Source organism: Salvelinus fontinalis, chromosome 20 (assembly GCF_029448725.1).
Source record: "Salvelinus fontinalis isolate EN_2023a chromosome 20, ASM2944872v1, whole genome shotgun sequence".
NCBI classification, from domain to species: domain Eukaryota; kingdom Metazoa; phylum Chordata; class Actinopteri; order Salmoniformes; family Salmonidae; genus Salvelinus; species Salvelinus fontinalis.
Genome location: NC_074684.1, coordinates 15,128,833 through 15,153,933, shown reverse-complemented (window position 1 = coordinate 15,153,933; position 25,101 = coordinate 15,128,833). Strand labels below are relative to the sequence as shown.

The window sequence follows — 25,101 nt, the reverse complement described above, 5'->3', positions numbered from 1 at the left end:
CAAATAGATATATACAGACACACGGACACCATTGAATTAACATGACATTTTAATCATTTTAACAGACTCTGGCTAAGACTGACTTACAATAAGTATATCCTGGCTTTGTTGATCACTTTGTTCACAGTCAGAGGTAGGAAAGTCTTTCTAGGTTAAAATACATTTAGAGAACAATGCATTCTCTAGTCTTATGGTTGTCGGTGTTGCTATCAGAGGTTTGTGGCAAAGATTTAGTTCTGCATTACCTGATGAAAGACTAATTTCGATTCATACAATGCAGTAGGTTTTCTTTCAGGACAGTCATAAAAATGTTGCCCACTGGCCTGTGATCATTTGCATGCAAGTTCAATCTTGATTGTTGTTACTGAAAATCATGGTATTTTTCCTCACATGACCAGGACCCGTATCCACAAAACATCAAAGATGCTTGAAGATCTAGACAAACAGAAAGCCACAGGACTGGATAACATCCCAGCTAGATTCCTGAGTGATGCTACTGATTGTATCGGACCTTATGTAACACACATCATCAACCTTTCCATTCAACATGATAGGTATCACGAGTCGAAGAGTTCCTTTATTCAAGAAAGTAAGCAACGTTGAACAAGGGAACTGCAGACCAGTGTCAATCTTGGGTGTGTTGTCAAAGGTTTCAGAAAAATCACTCCATGAACAGATCATAAAGTACAATGATGACAATGACATTTTATATGACCTTCAGTCCGGTTTTAGACAATCTTATTCTACCGATACCTGTTTACTATACTTGACAGAATCATTTGATACTGTGGACCATGATATTTTGTTGTACAAACTGAAAGCAATTGATTTTTGCACCAACTCCTTATTATGGGTAAAGTCATACATAACTTATAGGGTCCAAAGGGTGGATGTAGCCGGGACACTGTCTTATGCTAAGGAGATACACTGGTGTCCTCCAGGGGAACATTTTGCTCTACATAAATGACATGGATTCTGCCTGATCAAGCCCTCTGTTCCTGTATGCAGATGATTCTGCCCTCTTGGTTTCACATAAGAATAAGGAGATCGTTGAAAACACCCTGAGCTGCGAAATGACATAAGTCAGTAAGTGGTTATCCGACAACAAACTCTGTTTGGTTCCAAAAACAAAGTGAGAAACCTTTCCAACTTCTCAAGTGTAATGGTGTAGCGGTGAAGGGAAAATGCTCTGTTACAAACTTGGGATGTGAACACATGACCGATTAACCCAGGGCTCTAAAGGTCATTGGGAATGTTCATTCCAGGACAAAGATCCTGGCAAGGGTAGCCAAGTTCGTGGATACAGAGACTATGAGAACCATGGCAACATCTCTGATACAAGCATAGCCATAGTGGCAATGTATCTCATGGTTCAGTGGCATAAAAAAAACTCTGAACTTCAAACGGCCCAAAACAAACTAATGAGAATTATACTCAAGCTCATCCCGAGGATGCACGTTTGTCTTAATCATTGCAGGGAACTGAACTGGCTTCCAGTTGATCTCCGGGTGGTGCTGATCAAACTGTTGATGGTTGTTAAAGTTGTACATGACCTTCCCCCAGTTACCTGTCTGGTTATTTTCATTTCATTAGGGACTCTCATAGCCATCACACCAGAGCCAGTGTTGCCAATATCAGACTGCGGCGCTATTGGAGCATGGCAGGAAAAAGCTATTTCCTTAACCCTGGTGCAGAGGAATGGAATGGTGTACCAAACCATATAAAATATATCCTTACGCTAAGGATTTTCAAGATAAACCTTAAATGGTTTCTGGGCAAAATGCTTTAAAACGGCACAGGCTTAAAAAAAGTTTCATTGTTTTCCATGAAGGTTACATGGTAATCTATGCTATTCCTTTTACAGTTTCCACCCTATTGATGAGATGTATTCATGTGGGCCACAATAGAAATAGGTTTTAAAACTTTTTTGTGTCATACTCAATGATTTTAATGGCATTGTATTGTATCCACATGCGTGGTTGTATTGTTTTGAAATGGTCAAATAAATCAAATAAAAACTTCTCAGAAAAGGTTCAAACCTGTTTTAACACTAAAATAACTAAAGCTTTCACCTTGCGAGTTCTGGGTCCTTCATGACCATGGTTCTAATCCTATGAAGGTGCCCATCCCTTCGGCGACCGATTTGTGGTTGTTTAGCCGCGGGGAGGGCAGGCTCTCGAGTCCAGTCCCCAGCTTGGTTCATCTTGCGTCTCCATGGTTCCCCTCTGTTGTCCAGCCAGTTTAATTTCTTTTGACCGATTGTCATTCGTTATCCACCTGGGAGGGCCCATGTCGGCCGGCCTTTGGCTGGTGTTCAGACAGACGGTTCCTCCCGCCCTATGTGGATTCGCGTCTATTGGGAGAGCCCCTTTCGGAGACGGTTTACCCCGTTTCTTTGATACGCTCCAGCCGAGCCCCAACTCGGAGTAGGTTTTAGGAGGATGTTATGACAATGCACAGACAAACTCTAAGTCAGGAGTCAAATCAACTCATTAAAAGTTTCTCAGCTGGTAATCGTTGCAGTTTGAGGCAAAGGAAAAGATCCTGTTGACGCTCATTGACACGGTTGCAAGTTACGAGGAATAGCCAATTGCCATGAGGCATCGCTTCAGACAACCACAGTGAATGTGACTACATCAAATGTTGCAATGGTAAAAGGATTTATATCATTTTCACCTGACAGTCACTTTGCCTACTATTAATTGTTGCCTATTATGTTGGCATGCATAACTTTTTATTTTTTTTACCAAATCTGTTCAAGTAATTTGCCGATTTCTAAAGTTGCATACAATGTTTGAAAGGTCTATAATTTACATTGAACTAAAATCAAAGTTAACATACAGTGGCAAGAAAAATGATGTGAACCCTTTGGAATTACCTGGATTTCTGCATAAATTAGTCATCAAATTTGATCTGATATTCATTTAAGTCACATCAATAGACAGACATAGTGTGCTTAAACTAATAACACACAAATTATTGTATTTTTCTACTCTATATTGAATACATAATTTAAACATTCACTGTGTTGCCTGATGTGAACCATGCCTCGAACAAAAGAGATCTCAGAAGACCTAAGAATGGTTGACTTGCATAAAGCTGGAAAGGGTTACAAAAGTATCTCTAAAAGCCTTGACGTTCATCAGTCCACAGTTAAGACAAATTGTCTATAAATGGAGAAAATTCAGCACTGTTGCTGTTCTCCCTAGGAGTGGCCGTTCTACAAAGATGACTGCAAGAGCACAGCGCAGAATGCTCAATGAGGTTAAGAAGAATCCTAGAGTGTCAGCTAAAGACTTCCAGAAATTTCTGGAACATGCTAACATCTCTGACGAGTCTACTATATGTAAAACACCAAACAAGAATGGTGTTCATGGAAGAAGCCACTGCTGTCCAAAAAAAACATTGCTGCACGTCTGAAGTTTGCAAAAGTGCACCTGGATGTTCCAGTATATAATATTCTGTGGACAGATGAAACTACATTTGTGTGTTCCTTCCAAACAACTCAACACTATGTGTATAGAAAAAGAGGTTCAGCACACCAAAATCAAAACCTCATCCCAACTGTAAAGTATGGTGGAGGGAGCATCATGGTTTTGGGCTGCCTCAGGGCATGGACAGCTTGCTCTCATCGACGGAAAAATGAATTTCCAAGTTCATCAAGACATTTTGCAGTAGAATGTTAGGCTATCTGTCCGCCAATTGAAGCTCAACAGAAGTTGGGTGATGCAACAGGACAACAACCCAAAACACAGAAGTAAATCAACAACAGAATGGCTTCAACGGAAGAAAAAACGCCTTCTGGACTGACCTCAACCCGAATGAGATGCTGTGGCATGAACTCGAGAGCAGTTCACATCCCAAGAATATTGCTGAACTGAAACAGTTTTGTTAAGAGGAATGGTCCAAAATTCCTCCTGACCGTTGTGCAGGTCTGATCCGCAACTACAGAAAATATTTGGTTGAGGTTATTGCTGCCAAAGGAGGGTCAACCAGTTATTAAATCCAAGGGTTCACATACTTTTTCCACCCTGCACTGGGAATTTTTACACGGTGTTCAATAAAGACATTAATGGATAATTGTTTGTGTGTTAGTTTAAGCAGACTGTTTGTCTATTGTTCTGACCTAGGTGAAGATCAGATCAAATTTGATGACCAATTTATGCAGAAATCCAGGTATTTCCAAAGGGTTCACATGCTTTTTCTTGCCACTGTAAGCCCTAGATACTTTGTATATATAGTGTATGTGGACATCCCTTCAAATGAGTGGATTCAGCTGTTTCAGCCACATCCGTTGCTGCCAGGTGTATAAAATCGAGAATACAGCCATGCGATCTCCATAGACAAACATTGCCAGTAGAATGGCCATTACTGAAGATGTCAGTGACTTTTAACGTGTCACTGTCATAGGATGCCACCTTTCCAACAAGTCGGTTTGTCATATTTCTGCCCTCTTAGTGCTTCCCCGGTCAACTGTAAGTGCTGTTATTGTGTAGTGGAAACGTCTATGAGCAACAACGGCTCAGCCGTGAAGTGGTAGGCCACATAAGCTCACAGAACAGGACCACCAAGTACTGAAGTGCGTAGCGTGTAAAAATCATCTGTCCACGGTAGCAACACTCACTACCTAGTTCTAAACTGCCAATGAAAGCAACGTCAGCACAAGAACTGTTCGTAGGGAGCTTCACAAAATGGGTTTCCATGGCCAAGCAGCTGCACACCAGCCTAAGATTACCGTGCACAATGCCAAGCATTGGTTGGAATGGTGTAAAGCTTGTCGCCATTGGACTCTGAAGCAGTGGAAACGCGTTCTCTGGAGGGATAAATCACGCTTCACCATCTGGCAGTCCGATGAACTAACCTGTGTTTGGTGGATTCCAGGAGAACGCTACCTGCCCCAATACATAGTGCCAACTGTAAAGTTTGGTGGAGGAGGAATAATAGTCTGGGGCTGTTTTTCATGGTTCGAGCTAGGCCAGCATATCAATGACATTCTAGACAATTCTGTGCTGTTTGGGGAAGGCCCGTTCCTGTTTCAGCATGACAATCCCCCCCGTGCACAAAGTGAGGTCCGTATAGAAATGGTTTGTTGAGATCGGTGTGGAAGAACTTGACTGGCCTGCACAGAGCCCTGACCTCAATCTCATCAAACATCTTTGGGATGAATTGGAATGCTGACTGCGAGCCAGGCCTAATTGCCCAACATCAGTGCCCGACCTCACTAATGCCCTTGTTGCTGAAAGGAATCAATTCCCCGCAGCAAGGTTCCAACATCTAGTGGAAAGCCTTTTCAGAAGAGTGGAGGCTGTTATAGCAGCAAAGGGGGGACCAACTCCATATTAATGCCCATAACTTAGGAATGAGATGTACTTTTGGTCATGTAGTGTACCTTCAATTGCCCAACTTATCGGCATGCCCAATTTAGACATATTTTTTAACAACGGCATGTTGTGCTCCAAATGGATAACTTGAAATAACATGATGTAGGTCATTAAATAATCAAAAGAAAACGTGTTTATTTATTAGCCTAGTGGTTATAAGGATTTTGGCATATCATGTGAAATGGGCCTCATGAAACCATAGTCAAAAGCACAAGATACTGTTGCATGTAGGTCTAGATCATTTATCGATTGATCATATTGAAATATCTAAACATTATTTTAACTACTCCAAAGCAATTGCATGTGGTGCAGGAACCACTGACTCGCTTTAATGAAAAAAGTTCAACATTACTTAACTTAACCCATGCATTGCACTGTGGTTTTTCTCAGACAATAAAAAAATCATATTTCATAAGTCGCACTTCATTATTTCTGCCACACACCAATTCATGTTGTTACCTATGACCAGAAAATGTGAAATATTCCTCTATTAAGAAAGACAAGACGCTAATAATAACGCAAGTCTGTCGATACACTTTGTAGTGCGAGTGGATAGGGAGAAACGTGTTTTATGGCTTATAAAAGTGTTGAATAAAAAAGTAAACGTGAACTCACAGCTGCTCTTTGCTGTATTCGCTGGCAGTCTCTCGCTAGTCATGGTTTTATACGTTTTGAAATCTCACAGTATGAACTTCGCTGTGGGCTCATGGAAGCTGCACAGGGATCTGCGATATCTGATTGGCCAGCGGTACGCCTATAGTTGCACTTGATTCGCTCTCAGGGTTCGCTGGGTAAGCGTAGTTTGTTCCCTTAAGACAATTGAAATCCCTTAAGACACAAACCATCCCCCACCCAAAAAAGTACTTGGAGCCCAAGTACTCCCAAATTGCAGTTCCTAGGGCTTCCACTAGATGTCAACAGTCTAGAATGAGTTTCAGGCTGGTTTTTGGAAAAATGACCCAGAAATTGTTGTTTTTCTAGGTGGCTCCCATTTTGGCTGTAGTGTTTCTAAGCGCGTGGAGGAAAGCGCGTTCTTTATTTATCTCCGGTAATGAACATACTATTCTCCATCTTAAATTTGATCGTTTATTTACGTATTAGGGTACCCTAAGGTTTGATTATAAACGTTGTTTGACTTGTTTGTAAAAGTTTATTTGTAACGTTTGGGATTCATTTTGTATGCATTTTGATGGAGGGAAACTGAGTGGAATAGTGACTGAAGTGCGCCAGCCAAACTGAGGTTTTATGGATATAAAGAAGGACATTATCGAACAAAAGGACCATTTGTGATGTAACTGGGACCTTTTGGAGTGCCAACAGAAGAAGATCATCAAAGGTAAGGCATTTTTTATATCGCTATTTCTGACTTTTGTGTCGCACCTGCCTGGTTGAAATATGATTTTCATGTGTTTGTATGCGGGGTGCTGTCCTCAGATAATTGCATGGTTTGCTTTTGCCGTAAAGCCTTTATGAAATCTGACACGGTGGCTGGATTAACAAGAAGTTAAGATTTATTTTGATGTATAACACATATATTTTCAAGAATGTTAAATATTTGAATTTAGTTTTTTTGAATTTCGCACTTTGCAATTTCACTGGATGTTGGCCAGGTGGGACGCTACCGTAGATAAAATGCGATCACTTCGACTACCCGGCACACAAGGCAGCAATCAAGTGCACCTACTGTAAACCGCAACCCCACCTAACTTGGATTAGCTAACACAACGTGCCGTTGGAACACAGGAAAAAACAAGGACATTTCTAAATGACCCCGTATTTTTTTAACGGTATTGTATATTTGGATTTGTTTTACACTTTTTTTTGTTGCTAAATGATTTTCTAGTTGATGTCTTACTATTATTCTACAATGTAGATTTTTTTTTTTAAATAAAGAAAAACCCTTCAATAAATATGTTTGACTAGTAGTGTGTGTGTGTGTTTTTAAAATGGCCTAATAGTTTATTTTAAGCTTTTTTAAGCTCGTGGTTGTATTCATTTGGGATCTATCGCATCCCACACCTGTCCCAAACTATGTTTGTGGTATTTTTCTCTCGCACAGAATAAAATAGGTTGACTTTTGTACTATGGGGGATAGTAGATTGACAAAGGCAAGTGCTTTTGCTGTTTGTTAGGCCTACTCATCTTGTTGGCTGACAAAGTAAATGTGGACAGTTCTACCAATATCTTCAATATTCACTTCCAGAATTGGATAAGGACGCGCGCAGTTGCATCCCCAATGTGTCGATCACGTGACTGAGAGCCATGTGAGTGAGGGGCTTCGGCACGCAGCCGGGAGAAGGGAATTATAATTATTATATTAAGCCCAAGGGCACAACGGCCACTGGCCGCAAAAGGCATGTATTTTTTTTAGGGGTTGTTACGGGCACAAAGGGGATGCAGCCGGGAAATTTGAGGCATCAAGTGCTTGTCAAATTGTGAATGAGACTGATGAAGTGTGTGCAGCCTGCACAAAAATGAAGGACAGCTCATGCAACTTTCTTCAAATCATCATTCGAGTCGCATCATGCAGCCTTAGAATGTATAAAAAAATCTAAACACGTAGCTCAACATTTGTATCACAACTAATGTTACATAAATAACTCTTAAATTAAGCATGTAGGAGTACCTGTGTCATTGTTAACACAGAATAGCCACTTGTGCTCAGTAATCGTTTGGACATTTTCTTCATATCATGTTTCTGTAGACCTGTCTAAAATAAATAATGGATTTATTGTGAAGGTGTAGGCTATATTACATTGATGTATTATACTTTTTAAATGTAGATGCTCCAAAGGTCTGCATTAGTGGCTTGTAGGCTATGTGTGGAAGCCAGGAGGTGCTAATGTGTTTATGTTCATTAATGGTTAATGACTGTGAGACCGGCAGTGATTTGCTTGACAATCCAGCCTTTCTCTTATAGTCTAGCAGTCTGACGTTGGCAATGCTGGCTCTGGTATGATGGAAGGTCAACTGGAAACCGGTGCAGTTCCCTGAGATGATTAGGATCAATGTCCATTCTGGGGCTTAGCTTGAGTATAATTCTCATCAGTTTGTTCTGGGTCATTCAAAGTTTTTCTTTCAGAATTGTTGTCATGGCGCTGAACAATGACACTGGATCAGAGGTGTTCCCAGGGTCCTCCTATTCTTCTCACACAGGGTGATGTCCACCCTTGCCAGGAACTTTGTCAGTCTGTCATGGAAAGAGAAGGTGTCCTTAATATTTTGTACGCTCAGTGTAAATGAGCCAATTTAGCATTCGTTATCTGTAATGGGTATGATACATTAGGCATTGTTGCTTACTGTTTGTAAATAGATAAATGCACACAAAAAAAATCCAGTGCCACCTTGTTCAAAGAATAGCTTTTTATTTTGATTGAGTACTTGAAAAATAATCATGCGAGTACTCGACCAGTCAAAGGTAAAATGCCCATCCCTACTCCTGTGTCACCTGTACGATCGGCAGCATCACTCAAGAACCAAGGTGTCTTTTTGTTTGTCATGATCTTGAAGCATCTTTGTAACATCTGAAATTGAAACCTGGGAAAAGGCAAACTGTCCTTCGAAGATGCCCTTGGCTGAATAATAGGTTTGAATATGAGGGTTCGCAAATTCTACAGAGCATTCTCTGAGTTGGTCAACAAGGTTGCTGGCAATGTTGGTGAAAAACTCACTAAAATGATCAGCCACCTGTTACTGTTGTCTACAAGTTGTATTCCACATTAATGTACAACTGTGAATTATATATTGTCTAGACATTAATTAATCAATAAGGGTTTGTGTGTAGATTATATTTACTGTATTTGTAGGCTACTCACACAGACCCATTTTCTCTCTCCATCTCTCCCCCTTTCCCACCCACTCTCTCTCTCTGCAGGATGAACTTGACCTCACAGAGAAACACAGGGAGGCCATGTTCAACCTGCCTGCAGAGAAAAAATGGCAGATCTACTGCAGCAAGAAAAAGGTAAGGTTTTCTGCCCGCATCATTGTGTGCTTGTCATGAAATTCAAGTGTGTCTGCGTGCATATGCATGTTTGTGTCGGTCTCCCTGTTGTAGTAATCTTGGTATAAATGCATTTCTGTGCCCCATTAGAGGGCGTAAGGCAAGCCCAAGCTTCTTGCCCTTTTAGCTTAACTAATCCATCACTGGTTAATTTCAACAGAAGACTGCGCCAACTTCTCCAAAACATTTTAGAGGACCACTTCACTTAATGAAGATGTTCTCAGCAAAGCATCTAATCTCTTTAACCAAAGAGCTGCAGTGAATAAATCTCTCATCGAGTGGAACGGCCCACAATATTAATGTGCCCCCCTCCCCCTGTACCGGTCATAATAAATCTTGCGGAAGTTTCTCAATCGCCTGATGCTGTGCAAGGGTTTCAATCAGCTAAAATGCAGGATAGCCGCTTTCTGTGGAGAAAAGTCTGTAAGAGGATGTTTACTATTTTCCTGTACTCTTTGACCCCTATGAGAGGTCGTTTGGGTGGAGCCTGTTGCCATTTAGAGATGCTGCCCATCTGGCAAAGAACAGTCAGCTGTAGGCCATCCCCGCACTTTAGTTGTTTTAAGGCCATGGCGAAGTGCGGGATACCCTTAGCTAGTTGGAGGCTGTGTAGGTTGCACAAATCTGTTGCTTTATCCCATCGTTAACTCCAGGTGATGAGGCAGGAGAGTCGAATTCGCTGACCAGGATAATACACAAAATGAACCATCCTGCAGGGATATGACTGCACAGCTGCTCTTCCAAAGACTTCAGCTGTAGAATTGTCCGTGCCGGTATTCTCAGCTGTAGAATTGTCCGTGCCGGTATTCTCAGCTGTAGAATTGTCCGTGCCGGTATTCTCAGTTGTAGAATTGTCCGTGCCGGTATTCTCAGCTGTAGAATTGTCCGTGCCGGTATTCTCAGCTGTAGAATTGTCCGTGCCGGTATTCTCAAAGTCCAGATAATTTGGAAGATTTATGATCGTAGGTAAAAGGATATATTAACTGCATGAGTTTTTGTGATATGAATTGTATTTGGTCTGAGCTGTATTTGGTTAATGGTCTTTAAGGGAGACCGGAATTTGACACAAGATGATAGATCGCTCTATGTCTGGAATGGAGTATGATAGTGGTGAGAGACAGCTTAGTTTTGTTGGAGTAATAACTTAGAAAATATGGTTTGTATTCTCACAGTGAGTCTAGGGAGTTGATAAGGACACGCCACATTTCACATCCAGTCACAACTGGTGACCTCATCAGCTTTTTGACATGTATTCTCTCTGACCCCATCCACACTCTGCTTACTGCTGGACTTTTTGGACTCCCGTCTTGGGACATAACCCTTGGGTCTCACCAAATGACCTTTCTGTACAACTCATCCTCAAGCATTGGCTGATGGTCCTTTTTATATGGACAATAAAACCCCTACACTGCCTCTTACATATCCAATGTTTGTCACTTGCTTACTGAGTTTTAGGCTTGTTCAAACAACAGGTTGCCATGGTTTAATTCCAGGACCTTTCGAAGCCGCATGATCCTGGGGAAATTATTTGGAAAAAAGAACTGCCTCCCTCCTTAGCCCGAAGATGGATGAGTCCACTGTTTAGAGTAGCAGTATGCATATTCTGTTTGTCACATGCTGCTTTAAGATATTAATATTATCTTGACAAGGAAGCTGTGGCAGCAGGTAGCCTAGTGGTTAGTGTTGGGCCAGTAACTGAAAGGTTGCTAGTTCGAATCCCCGAGCTGACAAGGTAACAGTCTGTCGTTCTGCCCCTGAACAAGGCAGTTTAACCCACTGTTCCTAGGCCGTCATTGTAAATAAGAATTTGTTCTTAACTGACTTGCCTAGTTAAATAAAGGTTAAAAAAATAACCCCACCCCTCATTCTCTGCAGCCTCACCAAACACGAGCTTTAACTCTCTTTGAACCTCTGGAAAGACGAGGTGGCCATTTTATCTGATGCTTCCTATCAGTCTCCAACAATTAGGATTTTCATTTGGTCCAGATGGCAGGCAGACACCAAGTTCTCCACTGTAATGTCGGAGTGAATAGTCAGGGGGCCGGAACATGATCATAATAATTTGTACACTTCAAATTTACCACAACTAAATTAAAAATTACGTTGTATTTGAAAATAAAATCATTTCATACCCTGATTACATTGACAGGATCTCATTTGTGAGAACTTGGAAATGGATTTTCGAAATTAAGCTCTCTCTCTAGATAGTTAGTTAGTTCGTTAGTTAGTTTGGGGACACTTATAAATGTCCTTGTTTTTGAAAGAAAAGCACGGTTTGGTCAGCATGTCACACACACAAGCCTTAACATGTCCTGCACCAGAGGACAGACGGCTCACGTTGTGCCTCTGTTTTAACAACACGTCTGGCACGATTGTAGTTGAAGGGTTAAAGCGGGTGAGGGGACAGGGTGGGAAAAAAACACATACGCTACCGTTCAAAAGTTTGGGGTCACTTAGAAATGTCCGTGTTTTTGAAAGAAAAGAAAAACATTTTTGTCCATTAAAATAACATCAAATTGATCACAAATACAGTGTAGACATTGTTAATGTTGTAAATGACTATTGTAGCTTGGAATATCTACATTTATCAGCAACCGTCACGTTGTGTTAACTAATCCAAGTGTATAAATTTAAAAGGCTAATTGTAACGGGTGTCGTCATCGGATGAGGAATAATCGGACCAAGCGCAGCGTGGTAAGTGTTCATGCTTTTTATTTAAACTGAACACTATAACAAAATAACAAAGAGAATGAACGAAACCGAAAGAGTCCTGTCAGGTGCAGAAACACAAAACGGAAAATAACTACCCACAAAGCATCGGTGGGGAAAAGCTACCTAAGTATGGTTCCCAATCAGAGACACCGATAGTCAGCTGTCCCTGATTGAGAACCATACCCGGCCAAAACAAAGAAATACAAAACATAGAAAAAAGAACATAGAATGCCCACCCAAATCACACCCTGACCAAACCAAAATAGAGACATAAAAAGCTCTCTAAGGTCAGGGCGTGACACTAATTGATCATTAGAGAACCCTTTTGCAATTATGTTAGCACAGCTGAAAATGGTTGTTCTGATTAAAGAAGCAATAAAACTGGCTTTTTTAGACTAGTTGTGTATCTGGAGCATCAGCATTTGTGGGTTTAATTACAGGCTCAAAATGGCCAGAAACAAATAACTTTCTTCTGAAACTCGTCAGTCTATTGTTCTGAGAAATTAAGGCTATTCCATGCGAGAAATTGGCAAGAAACTGAGGATCTCATACTGTGTACTACTCCCTTCACAGAACAGCGCAAACTGGCTCTAACCAGAATAGAAAGAGGAGTGGGAGGCCCTGGTGCACAACTGAGCAAGAGGACAAGTACATTAGAGGGTCTAGTTTGAGAAACAGACACCTCACAAGTCCTCAACTGGCAGCTTGATTTAAACAGTACCCACAACACACCAGTCTCAACGTCAACAGTGAAGAGGCAATTTTTGGGATGCTGGCCTTCTAGGCAGAGTTGCAAATTAAAAGCTATATCTCAGACTGGCCAATTAAAAGAAAATATTAAAATAGGCAAAAGAACACAGACACTGGACAGAGGAAGATTGGAAAGAAGTGGTATGGACAAACAAATCTAAGTTTGAGGGGTTCGGATCACAAAGAACAACATTCGTGAGATGCAAAAAAAATGAAAAGATGCTGGAGGAGTGCTTGACGCCATCTGTCAAGCATGGTGGAGGCAAAGTGATGGTCTGGGGGTGCTTTGGTGGTGGTAAAGTGGGAGATTTGCACAGGGTAAAAGAGCCTTCCTTCAAGATCCATCACTCCATTTTGCAATGCCATGCCATACCCTGTGGACGGCGCTTAATTGTAGCCAATTCCCTCCAAGACAATGACCCCAAGCACAGCTCCAAACTATGCAAGAAGTATTTAGGGAAGAAGCAGTCAGCTGGTATTCTGTCTATAATGGAAGGGTAAGCACAGTCACTGGATCTCAACCCTATTGAGCTGTTGTGGGAGCAGCTTGACCGTATGGTACATAAGAAGTGACCATCAAGACAATCCAATTTTTGTGGGAGGTGCTTCAGGAAGTATGTGGTGAAATCTCTTCAGATTATCTCAACAAATTGAGAACTAGAATGCCAAAGGTCTGCAAGGCTGTAATTGCTGCAAATAGAGGATTCTTTGACGAAAGCAAAGTTTGAAGGACACACTTATTTCAATTAAGAATAATTATTTATAACCTTGCCAACGTCTTGACTATCTTTCCTATTCATTTTGCAACTAATTTCATGTATGTTTTCATGGAAAACAAGGATATTTCTAAGTGACGCCAAATTTTTTAACGTGTGTGTGTGTGTGTGTGTGTATACATACAGTTGAAGTCGGAAGTTTACATACACTTAGGTTGGAGTCATTTAAACTTGTTTTTCAGCCACTCCACAAATTTCTTGTTAACAAACTATAGTTTTGGCAAGTCTGTTAGGACATCTACTTTGTGCATGACACAAGTAATTTTTCAACAATTGTTTACAGACAGATTATTTCACTTATAATTCACTGTATCACAATTCCAGTGGGTCAGAAGTTTACATACACTAAGTTGACTGTGCCTTTAAACAGCTTGGAACATTCCAGAAAATGATGTCATGGCTTTAGAAGCTTCTGATAGGCTAATTGACATAATTTGAGTCAATTGGTGGTGTACCTGTGCACGTATTTCAAGGCCTACCTTCAAACTCAGTGCCTCTTTGCTTGACATCATGGGAAAATCAAAAATATATATATTGTAGACCTCCACAAGTCTGGTTCATCATTGGGAGCAATTTCCTGAAGGAACCACGTTCATCTGTACAAACAATAGTACGCAAGTATAAACACCATGGGACCACGCAGCCATCATATCGCTCAGGAAGGAGACGTGTTCTGTCTCCTAGAGATGAATGTACTTTGGTGTGAAAAGTGAAAACCTTGTGAAGATTTTGGATGAAACAGGTGCAAACATATCTATATCCACAGTAAAACAAGTCCTATATCGACATAACCTGAAAGGCCGCTCAGCAAGGAAGAAGCCACTGCTCCAAAACCGCCATTAAAAAAGCCAGACTACGGTTTGCAACTGCACATGGGGACAAATATCGTACTTTTTGGAAAAATGTCCTCTGGTCTGATGACACAAAAATAGACCTGTTATGTTTGGAGGAAAAAGGGGGAGGCTTGTAAGCCTAAGAACACCATCCCAACCGTGAAGCACGGCAGCATCATGTTGTGGGGGTGCTTTGCTGCAGGAGGGGCTGGTGCACTTCACAAAATAGTTAATTTCCCTTCCTCATGATATGTGGATATATTGAAGCAACATCTCAGGACATCAGTCAAGAAGTTATTGACATCAGTCAAGAAGTTTAAAGCTTGGTTGCAAATGGGTCTTCCAAATGGACAATGACCCCAAGCATACTTCCAAAGTTGTGGCAAAATGGCTTAAGGACAACAAAGTCAAAATATTGGAGTGGCCATCACAAAGCCCTGACCTCGAACCTATAGAAAAACTGTGGGCAGAACTGAAAAAGTGTGTGTGAGCAAGGAGGCCTACAAACCTGACTCAGTTACACCATCTCTGTCAGGGGGAATGGGCAAAAGTTCACCCAACTTATTATGGGAAGCTTGTGGAAGGCCACCCGAAACGTTTGACCCAAGTTAAACAATTTAAAGGCAATGCTACCAAATACTAATTGAGTGTATGTAAACTTCTGACCCATTGGGAATGTGATGAAAGAAATAGAAGCTAAAAATGTATTCTCTCTACTATTATTCTGACATTTGACATTCTTAAAATAAAGTCGTGATCCTAATTGACCTAAGACAGGGAATTTTTACTAGGATTAAATGTCAGGAATTGTGAAACTGAGTTTAAATGTATTTGGCTAAGGTGTATGTAAACTTCCGACTTCAACTGTGTGTATATATATGTGTGTGTGTGTGTGTGTGTGTGTGTGTGTGTGTGTGTGTGTGTGTGTGTGTGTGTGTGTGTGTGTGTGTGTGTGTGTGTGTGTGTGTGTGTGTGTGTGTGTGTGTGTGTGTGTGTGTATATATATGTGTATATGTGTATATATATGTATATGTGTGTGTGGGTGGGTGGGTGGGTGGGTGGGTGGATAGTTTGGACACCTACTCATTCCAGTTTTTTCCCCAACTATTTTCTACCTTGTAGAATAATAGTGAAGACATCAAGAGTATGAAATAGCACAAATGGAATCATATACTAACCAAAAAAGTGTTAAACAAATCAAAGTATATTTGAAATTCTTCAATGTAGCTACCCTTTCCCTATTTAGAATTCATGGCAGACTTAACCAGCATGGCTACCACAGCATTCTGCAGCGATACACCATCCCATCTGGTTTGCGCTTAGTGGGAATATCATCTGTTTTTCAACAGGACAGTGACCCAACACACCTCCAGGCTGTGTAAGGGCTATTTGACCAAGGAGAGTGATGGAGTGCTGCATCAGATGACCTGGCCTTCACAATCACTCGACCTCAACCCAATTGAGATGGTTTGGGATGAGTTGGACCGCAGAGTGAAGGAAAAGCAGCCAATACATGCTCAGCATATGTGGGAACTCCTTCAAGACTGTTGGAAAGCATTCCAGGTGATTCTGGTTGAGAGAATGCCAATAGTGTGCAAAGCTGTCATCAAGGCAAAGGGTGGCTACATTGAGGAATATAAAACACTTTTTCCGTTACTACATGATTCCATATGTGTTATTTCATAGTTTTGATGTGGAAAATAGTTTTAAAAAATAAGAAAAACCCTTGAATGAGTAGGTGTGTCAACTTTTGACTGGTTGTGTGTTTGTGCCAATCACATAATAAGTTGCATGGACTCACTCTTTGTGCAATTATAGTGTTTAACAAGATTTCTGAATGACTACCTCATCTCTGTAAGGTCTCTCAGTCGAGCAGTGAATTTCAAACACAAATTCAACCACAAAGACCAGAGAGATTTTCCAATGCCTCGCGAAGAAGTGCAGCAATTGGTAGATGGCTTCAAAAAAAAAAGAAACGGAGAATGTATTATCCCTTTGACCATGGTGAAGTTATTAATTGCACTTTGTACGATGTATCATTACACCAAGTCACTACAAAGATACAGGAGTCCTTCCTAACTCAGTTGCCGAAGAGGAAGGGAACCGTTCAGGGATTTCACCATAAGAGTTTAATGGCTGTGATATTAGAAATCTGAGGATGGATCATTATAGTTACTCCACTATACTAACCTTAATGACAAAGTCAAAAGAAGGAAGCCTGTACAGAATAAAAAAAATCCAAAACATGCATCCTGTTTGCAACAAGGCACTAAAGTAATACTTTTAAAAAAGTAAAGCAATTAACTTTTTGTCCTGAATACAAAGCGTTATGTTTGGGTCATCCAATACAACACGTTACTTAGCACCACTCTCCATATTTTCAAGTATAGTGGTGGCTGTATCATGTTATGTGTATGCTTGTAATCGTTAAGGAATGGGGAGTTTTTCAGAATAAAATAAACAGAATGGAGCTAAGGACAGGCAAAATCCTAGAGGAAAACCTGGTTGTCTGCTTTCCACCAGACACTGGGAGATAAATGTACCTTTCAGCAGGACAATAACATAAAGCACATGGCCAAATCGACACTGGAGTTGCTTACCAAGAAGACAGTGAATGTTCCTGAGTGGCAGAGTTTTTAGTTTCAAATATTGCTCAGTGCAGGTGTGCAAAACTCTTAGAGACTTAACCAGAAAGACTCACAGCTGTAATCGCTGCCAAAGGTGCTTCTACAAAGTGTTGACTCAGGGGTGTGAATACTTATGTCAATGAGCTATATCTGTATTTCATTTTCAATAAACATTTCTAAAGTAATGTTTTCACTTTGTCATTATACGGTATTGTGTGTAGATGGGTTAGAAAACATCTATTTAATACATTTTTAATTCAGGCTGTAACACAACAGAATGTGTAATAAGTCAAGAGGAATTCATACTTTTTGAAGGCACTGTAGATGGTTCTGTGATTCCTTGCCAGAATACACTGGGTCTATTATCGATTGAGTGATGAAGATAGCAGTGAAATATTTGTCCAATAGATAGCAATAGTAATGGTGTCTTTTTGTAGGCAATAACTGAGGCTAACTCCGCCATGGCTTGTTGGCCAAAGGCTATGGGGAAATGAATGGGAGTTTGAGGGTTTTTTGATAAACGGCTAAAATTAAGTTGGTGGTAAACACAGGCTTAGGAGATCTTATGTTGTTTTTGGGGGGGGGGGTTGATCATCTTCATCAGCTAACGTCACTTTTTATACATTTTGAAGCATTTATGTAATCAAAATAAGCACATAAATGGGGTGGCAGGTAGCCTATTGGTTAGAGCGTTGGGCCAGTAACCGAAAGGTTGCTGGATCAAATCCCCGAGCTGACAAGGTAAAGAAATAATCGTTCTTCCCCTGAACAAGGCAATTACTTTTTCAAATAAATGAAAGGCTTAATAATTCATTAAGGTCATGTTAACTGACTGATATTATATTTTATAACAAAACATATTTCTCCTAAACCTGTGTTAACCTCAGACCTTATTTTTGGCATTTATCCCAAAACCCCATTCTTTCCCCATTTAATTTCCCCCATAGGAATCAATTGCGAATGAACCAAAGGTAAATAATGCTAACTAATTTCTGTTTTTTTTCTAGGATTACAAGCTGGCGGGCTCTATTACCTTCTGTCCATTTTGGCTCATGCTTCATATGTGAAAGGCTATGTGGAGATGTATTGTGGATGGACAGTAATATACATGGCTGTCTTTTGTAAGGCACACTAATCGGAGGGCTAGGTAGATCTATCACCATATTGCTAAACCTATCCAGTCCATTCAGATCTGTGAGGAAGAACTCGTACTCTGCTTCTCCTGCTTTTTACTTTGCGATTATGGACGGGTCTCTCTTGCTCTGCTCTTGTGCAGGCCAGCTTGGTCATTGTGGTCTGCCAAACACTGGAATGCTCATTCATTCCACATGTAAATGATGTGGGGGGGAAACTCTACATTTTAACATTGCCTTCAGCATCCCATCAACAGGAGTTCAGTGGGAGATTCTGATTGGCTTACCCTACGTCGCTCCCTACTCGAGCATATGCAGTGTCACTCTCTCCCCTAACTAGTTATAGCTGTATAGTGTAAACTTATGCTGTGCCTATGAGTGTGTAATTATGCATTTCTTAGGCTGAGCCATGCCAGACCTAGGCTGCAGACTTTTAGAGTCGGCTTGTGGTTTCCCTCACACCTCCTTACATAGTCGGGCAGATAAAACGCGATTGTCCACTCCTGACGGCGAAACTACTTACACTACTGCATGTGTCGTGCCCCAATTAGTGGCCTAATTAAGAATCATCTTGGGGCCTGGACTAGCCTAAATGTGTCTCCCTACATCTGAAAACAAGCCAAAAATGTCTCCATACCCTCATTATTATAAATGTGAGAAATGCTTGGAGTTGCACTTTATCCAACCTGCTTTCCCTTCACTATGTTGCTTTTATTCTTCTCTCTTTCTCTCCCTATTTCACTTGATTCTTTCTGTATGTTTGCTTAGCTGTGGTCCGAGGCAGAGTGGATCAGCAGGACTTTGCTGGGATTCTTTACCAGTGTTGCAGTGAGGATCAAAGCATGGTAGTGTGTTTGGGCACAATTAATCAGCAGAGTTGGAGGAGGATAAACCCCTAGAGCCAGTGTGGAGGAAGGGGAAGCGGGGAGAGGGGATGGATGGATGGCCTTTGGGAGGTTGTTGGCCGCAGAGAGAGGGGAGTCTTGGCAGCGGGACGTCAGTAATGCAGACTCAGCAGTGAGCCTGGCCCGGGCCCAGCTAGCAAGGGCTTGGCATGGCTCCCCAAAGGCCTAAAGCTCACAGACAGAGCGGGTGGGGGGTTGTAAGGGAAGTGCTCAGTCGTCCAAAGCAAACAGGAAAGCCTCCCTTGGCAGGTGCAGCTTTTGTTTTCGAGAGAGAGGGGGATGAGGGAGATGGGGTTGGTGGTGGGGGCGGCCAAGCCCGCAGAGTGATGGAGGCACTCCTTTCTCAGTCCCCCCTTCACAGCCAGACAGTTCATTATGGAGCGTTTGTGTTCCAGAGGACTTCGATATGGTAACAGTTATCCAGTAAACACGATCCCCCGCAAGTTCCGCAGAACAAGCAGCGGATGGTAGGCTAGCAGCGGCGCTGTCTCTCTGAATGAATTTAATGTTTACTTTGGTTCGGCCACCTGAATTGATGAGGTCATGCTGGAGAGCATCAATCTCTTTCTACAATTTAATTTAATATGGTTTCCTCTGTATTCGTCTCTGTTAATCAGGAGGTGCCCTGCTTAGCTGCTCTGTTAGCAGGGGATCTGCAGCAACACGAAATGAAGGATGCTTGTTTTTTTCTGTTCAAATATTTGTTGATATATTTTTTGTTGTTGGTCAAATCCACTTTGCACTATGGCAATCTGCTTTAAAAGTTATTATAGTTACCTTCCTGGGTGCACTAACTACAGTAGGCACAATACCACTCAATTTTGTTATAGATTCTGGATTATGTCCTAGGTGAAAGTACACATGTACACACTCACACACAGAGGCATACCACAGATTATGTTTGGGTGAACAAAGTTTTGTTTTGCGATATGGAATCCTGTGTATTTGCTGTTATTTTAGGTTGTCAACTTTCAGCCCTAGACTATGGCGACATAATCTATATGAACACAGCTGTCACTTTAACACTAGAACCGCTGGGCCTCGAGGGACCCCCCTTCAAACTAATAAGCAGTCATATTGACTGCAAAACACTAGCAGTGTAATTAATACATTTCATATATGCTATCGCAAAAATGATCAGTTGGTTGTGTTTATGGCGGTCTTAGGTAACATTAGAATACGTTTTTATAACACAATAGCATTTTCATTCGTTTTACTATAGGCTATTATGTAAAAAATACAAAAATATATAATTCAATCAGTTTTATTTTTGGAGTACATTTGTTACAACTATGAAACAAAACACATATGTGTTGGAACACAGTAACAGCTTCTTGACAACAACAAAAATTATTAGGAAAACCACCAAGATGCACAGTCAGCAAGACGCGCCGCAAAATAATGAAAACATCAGAAGCCTAAACATCATTGTGCTTGATAAAGTGAAAATCAGCACAAAAGTAATAATGGCATTACAAAAGCAATAATAGCATTATAATTTGACAGCTGTCAATATTCTGATAATCTGACCGTAGCATTGTCACCGGCTTGTTCTATCCAACTGTCATCCTTTCCTGTTTCCTGTCTCACCGTTTCATTTGGTGGTGGAACGGGCACCTGCTCAGTGCGTACGGTTCTGGCCTCCGAGGTGAAGGTTCAGAATTAGAAGAAGAATCATCAGAAATGTCATGATTCATTTCTTCCCCACCATCTGATTGGTTTTCATTCAGATTTTGTAGCAGCGCTAATGCGGCATGTGCATCCATTCTTCTTGGTCTTCTTGCCATTGTAAATTGCTCACTCTCTCACTGTGTACTCCAAGTAGGGCAGAGTAGACGGATAAGAGTGCTTGGATTCGATGGACTGATGTAGGGTACATTCCATTTGAGATTAGAATAGATCAATACAATAAAATGGCCCACCTTGTTCTTCATTCACAATTGGTGATTACTCAATTATGCATCATTCGCTTCCCCTCGCTCATCAACTCACCCATTCTCCCCCTTTCTCCCCATCATACTTCATTTATTTGTTATGTGTGAAATTAGTTTTGGTTTAGGTTCAGTTTCGAGGCAATTATCAATGTGAATATCAACTGGGCACAGCGAGAAGGTGTGGAGCAGGCCTTACTGTCGGGGGACGGAGGGGCAATGGGGGAAAACCATTAAAAAAATATCACATGCCCTCCTTAAACTGGGTAGAACTCACATTTTGTTGGTGATATTAAGATTCTAACAGTGTGTTATATAGACTTATTTAGGAAAAGTCAAGGATGGAGTGAGGCATGACTTAAAAAATAACAGAGTAATACATTTTTTTAATTAATGAGCAATCAAAATGACTGCTTCCTGTTGTTAAAAACCATTGGATGCTGTTTATCATAGCGCTCTACGCTTTACTATGGGTGACCGATAAAACTACCATTCTTTGTTACCTCACATCACTCCTAATTTACAGAAGTACAAAATACATTACTCATTCACAGGAATGGCTAACTCTTGAAATTCCTAGTCGCCAACGATGTAGGTAGAACAGTATTTAGTTCTTATGAGCCACATACTTGAACAAATTTCAGAATACCTTACGATTGGATGCACTAGTGTTTAAAAAATATATATATATAATTTGTATTTTTCCTTATTATTTACGTTGTGTTTTCTGCATTTTTATGAAGCAGGGCTCTCTCGAAAAGAGAACTTGGTCGCAATGGGATGTCCCTGATTTAAATAAAGGTTAAATAAATAAATGTTACGATGCTCCCACCAGCTCGCTGTAGTCAACTGCCAATGCCAGAAAACCATGGCAGCTGGTGGTTTGGGGGGGACCCTCATTTCAGGTCTCAGATTAGGTAAAGTCACTGTGCAAAGCTAGGCTAGCTATGACTAGCTGAACTACGCTACATGAGACAAACACTCTGGCATATACACTACATGACCAAAAGTATGTGCACACCTGCTCGTTGAACATCTCATTCCAAAATCATGGCTGTTGATATGGAGTTGGTCACCCCTTTGCTGCTATAACAGCCTCCACTCTTCTGGGGAGGCTTTCCACTTGATGTTGGAACATTGCTGCGTGGACTTGCTTCCATTCAGCCATGAGCATTGGTGAGGTCAGGCACTGATGTTGGACAATTAGGCCTGGCTCGCAGTCGGCGTTCCAATTCATCCCGTAGGTGTTTGATGGGGTTGAGGTCAGGGCTTTGCATGCCAGTCAAGTTCTTCCACACTGATCTCGGCAAAACATTTCTGTATGGACCTTGCTTTGTGCTCGGGGGCATTGACATGCTTAACAGAAAGGGCCTTCCCCAAACTCATTTTATGCTGTAGCATTAATATTTCCCTTCACTGGAACTAAGAGGCCTAGCTCGAACCATGAAAAGCAGTTCCAGACCATTATTCCTCTTCCACCAAACTTTATTGTTGGCACTTAAAGGTTTGGAAGCTCCCGACGAACAGTTATTGTGCTAGCGTTGCTTCCAGAGGCAGTTTGGAACTCCGTAGTTAGTGTTGCAACCGAGGACAGACTATTGTTAGGTGCTACGCACTTCAGCACTCGGTGGTCCCATTCTGTAAGCTTGGGTGTCCACTTACATTTGTATATATAGTGTATGTAAATCTTTGTAAGCCCATGCTGGTCAACATGACCTTAAAGGGAGGTTGAGGGCTGCTGGCCACCTATGTGTTTTTCCATCTTAAGGTCAGTGCCGGATAGACAGCAGTTTTTAACCAGATTTCCAATAAAATTCCAATAAAATAATTTTTAAAAGCAGACAGCTTAGAGTTCACTCAAAGTTAACAATGAACTGCACAAGATCAAATCTGTCTCGACTAATACAATATGTAGCACCTTATGTATGGAGAAAACAACAATGTTGGATTTGAGGTTGGTTCGTTTTTTTCTTGTTTTTATTTAATTTTTTTATATATATAATCACGGTTTTTGATTTCTGATTCTCTGAGCAATTGTATTTGTATAAAATAATATAATTTTCCAAATGTTTTGAGCTCAGTATTAGTATAATGTATTGTATACAGTCATTTTGGCCCATCTTTATCAAGAGTGCCAATCATTTTGGAGGTGACTGTAGGTTGTACGGCATTTGGTCTGCCTACTTGTAGTCCCAAAACTGAAATAGAGCAGAGACTCAAAGTAGGACAATGCAGATAAGGGGGCCTAGTTTATCATCAACTCGTCTCTGAGAACTGTGGCCCAGAACACAGAGGAAGAAAAACCAAACCTTTATGTCCATAGATTGTTCCTGGCTACATACGAAAGCACAAGCTTGATGAAAACCTTGGGAGAATTGTGAATGAATGCTCAAGTTGTGCATTGGGGACATTGCTCGAATTTGGCAGGCTACATCTGCCTTGCAGGGCTGTTGTCCATTAATTACAGTGGGCTCCAAAAGTATTGGGACAGTGACTGTTGTCATTTTGGCTCTGTACTCCAGCACTTTGGATTTCAAATGATACACTTAGTCTGCACTTTAACCTCATAGTATCAGCCTTAATTTGAAGGTATTTTCGGGTGAACTTAAAGCACTTTTGTACATAGTTCCCCCCATTTTAGGGGACCAAAAGTATTGGGACAAATTCACTTGTGTATTAAAGTAGTCAAAAGTTCTGTATTTGGTTCCATATTCCTAGCACGAAATGATTACATCGAGCTTGTTACTAGCACGCAATGATTACATCATGCTTGGGACTCTACAAACTTGTTGAATGCATTGGCTGTCTGTAGAGTCCCAGGCATGATGTAATCATCGCGTGCTAGGAATATGGGACAATGCCAAAATGACTAAACTTTTGACTACATTAATATACATATAAGTGAATTGGTTCCCTAAAATGGGGGAACTATGTACTAAAAGTGATGTAATTTCGAAACGGTTCACACTACATGAATAAAAATAATTTTATGGTAAAGGACAAATCCACGGAGAGGCCACTAATTCCTTTGTTCTCAGTTATATTTAACAGTGTCAATTCATCATTTTTGTGAAAAAATATTTAATTTTGGTGTTATAAAAAGGTTGGTAGCAACATGGAAAATCGTAGTTGAAATCTGATGCACCTCAAGTCGACTGCAAAATCCGCAATGGGCTGGCTAGCTAGCTAGCTAGCAAACGTGGTTACAAACAATAGTAACAAAGCTAGTTAGCTGTAAAATCGTCTAAACAAACTGCACTATAAATTTAGGAGTCTACAATCTCTCCATGTTCAACCTGCAGATCGATGTGCCTCAGAGTGGAGTGGAGTCTAACATGCAAGGTCACAGTTATGAAAACAGTTATGAAAACTTAGGACACTAAAGAGGCCTTTCTACTGACTCTGGAAAAACACCAAAAGAAAGATGCTCAGGGTTCCTGCTCATCTGTGTGAACGTGCCTTAGGCATGCTGCAGGGAGGCATGAGGACTGCAGATGTGGCCAGGGCAATAAATTGCAATGTCCGTACTGTGAGATGCCTAAGACAGCGCTACAGGGAGACGGGACGGACAGCTGATCATCCTCGCAGTGGCAGACCACTTGTAACAAGTGCTCTTCACTGAGTCACGGTTTTGTTTCACCAGGGGTGATGGTCGGATTCTCGTTTATCGTCGAAGGAATGAGCGTTACACCGAGGCCTGTACTCTGGAGCGGGATCGAGGTGGAGGGTCCGTCATGGTCTGAGGCGGTGTGTCACAGCATCATCGGACTGAGCCTGTTGTCATTGCAGGCAATCTCAACGCTGTGCGTTACAGGGAAGACATCCTCCTCATGTGGTACCCTTCCTGCAGACTCATCCTGACATGACCCTCCAGCATGCCACCAGCCATACTGCTCGTTCTGCGCGTGATTTCCTACAAGACAGGAATGTCAGTGTTTTGCCATGGCCAGCGAAGAGCCCAGATCTCAATCCCATTGAGCACGTCTGGGACCTCTTGGATCGGAGGGTGAGGGCTAGGGCCATTCCCCCAGAAATTTCTGGGAACTTGCA

At 41.3% G+C, this 25,101-nt stretch overlaps 1 protein-coding gene across 4 annotated transcripts in view; it reads left to right on the top strand.

Moving 5' to 3' along the window:
* LOC129817358 (disheveled-associated activator of morphogenesis 1-like) overlaps positions 1-25,101 on the top strand; it is a 145,142-nt gene that overhangs the window by 81,446 nt on the left and 38,595 nt on the right. For all 4 annotated transcript variants that reach the window (XM_055872502.1, XM_055872503.1, XM_055872499.1 and 1 more), the window contains exon 3: positions 9,256-9,345. In XM_055872502.1, the coding sequence (XP_055728477.1) occupies positions 9,256-9,345 (90 nt within the window). The remainder of the gene's footprint in view (positions 1-9,255; positions 9,346-25,101) is intronic.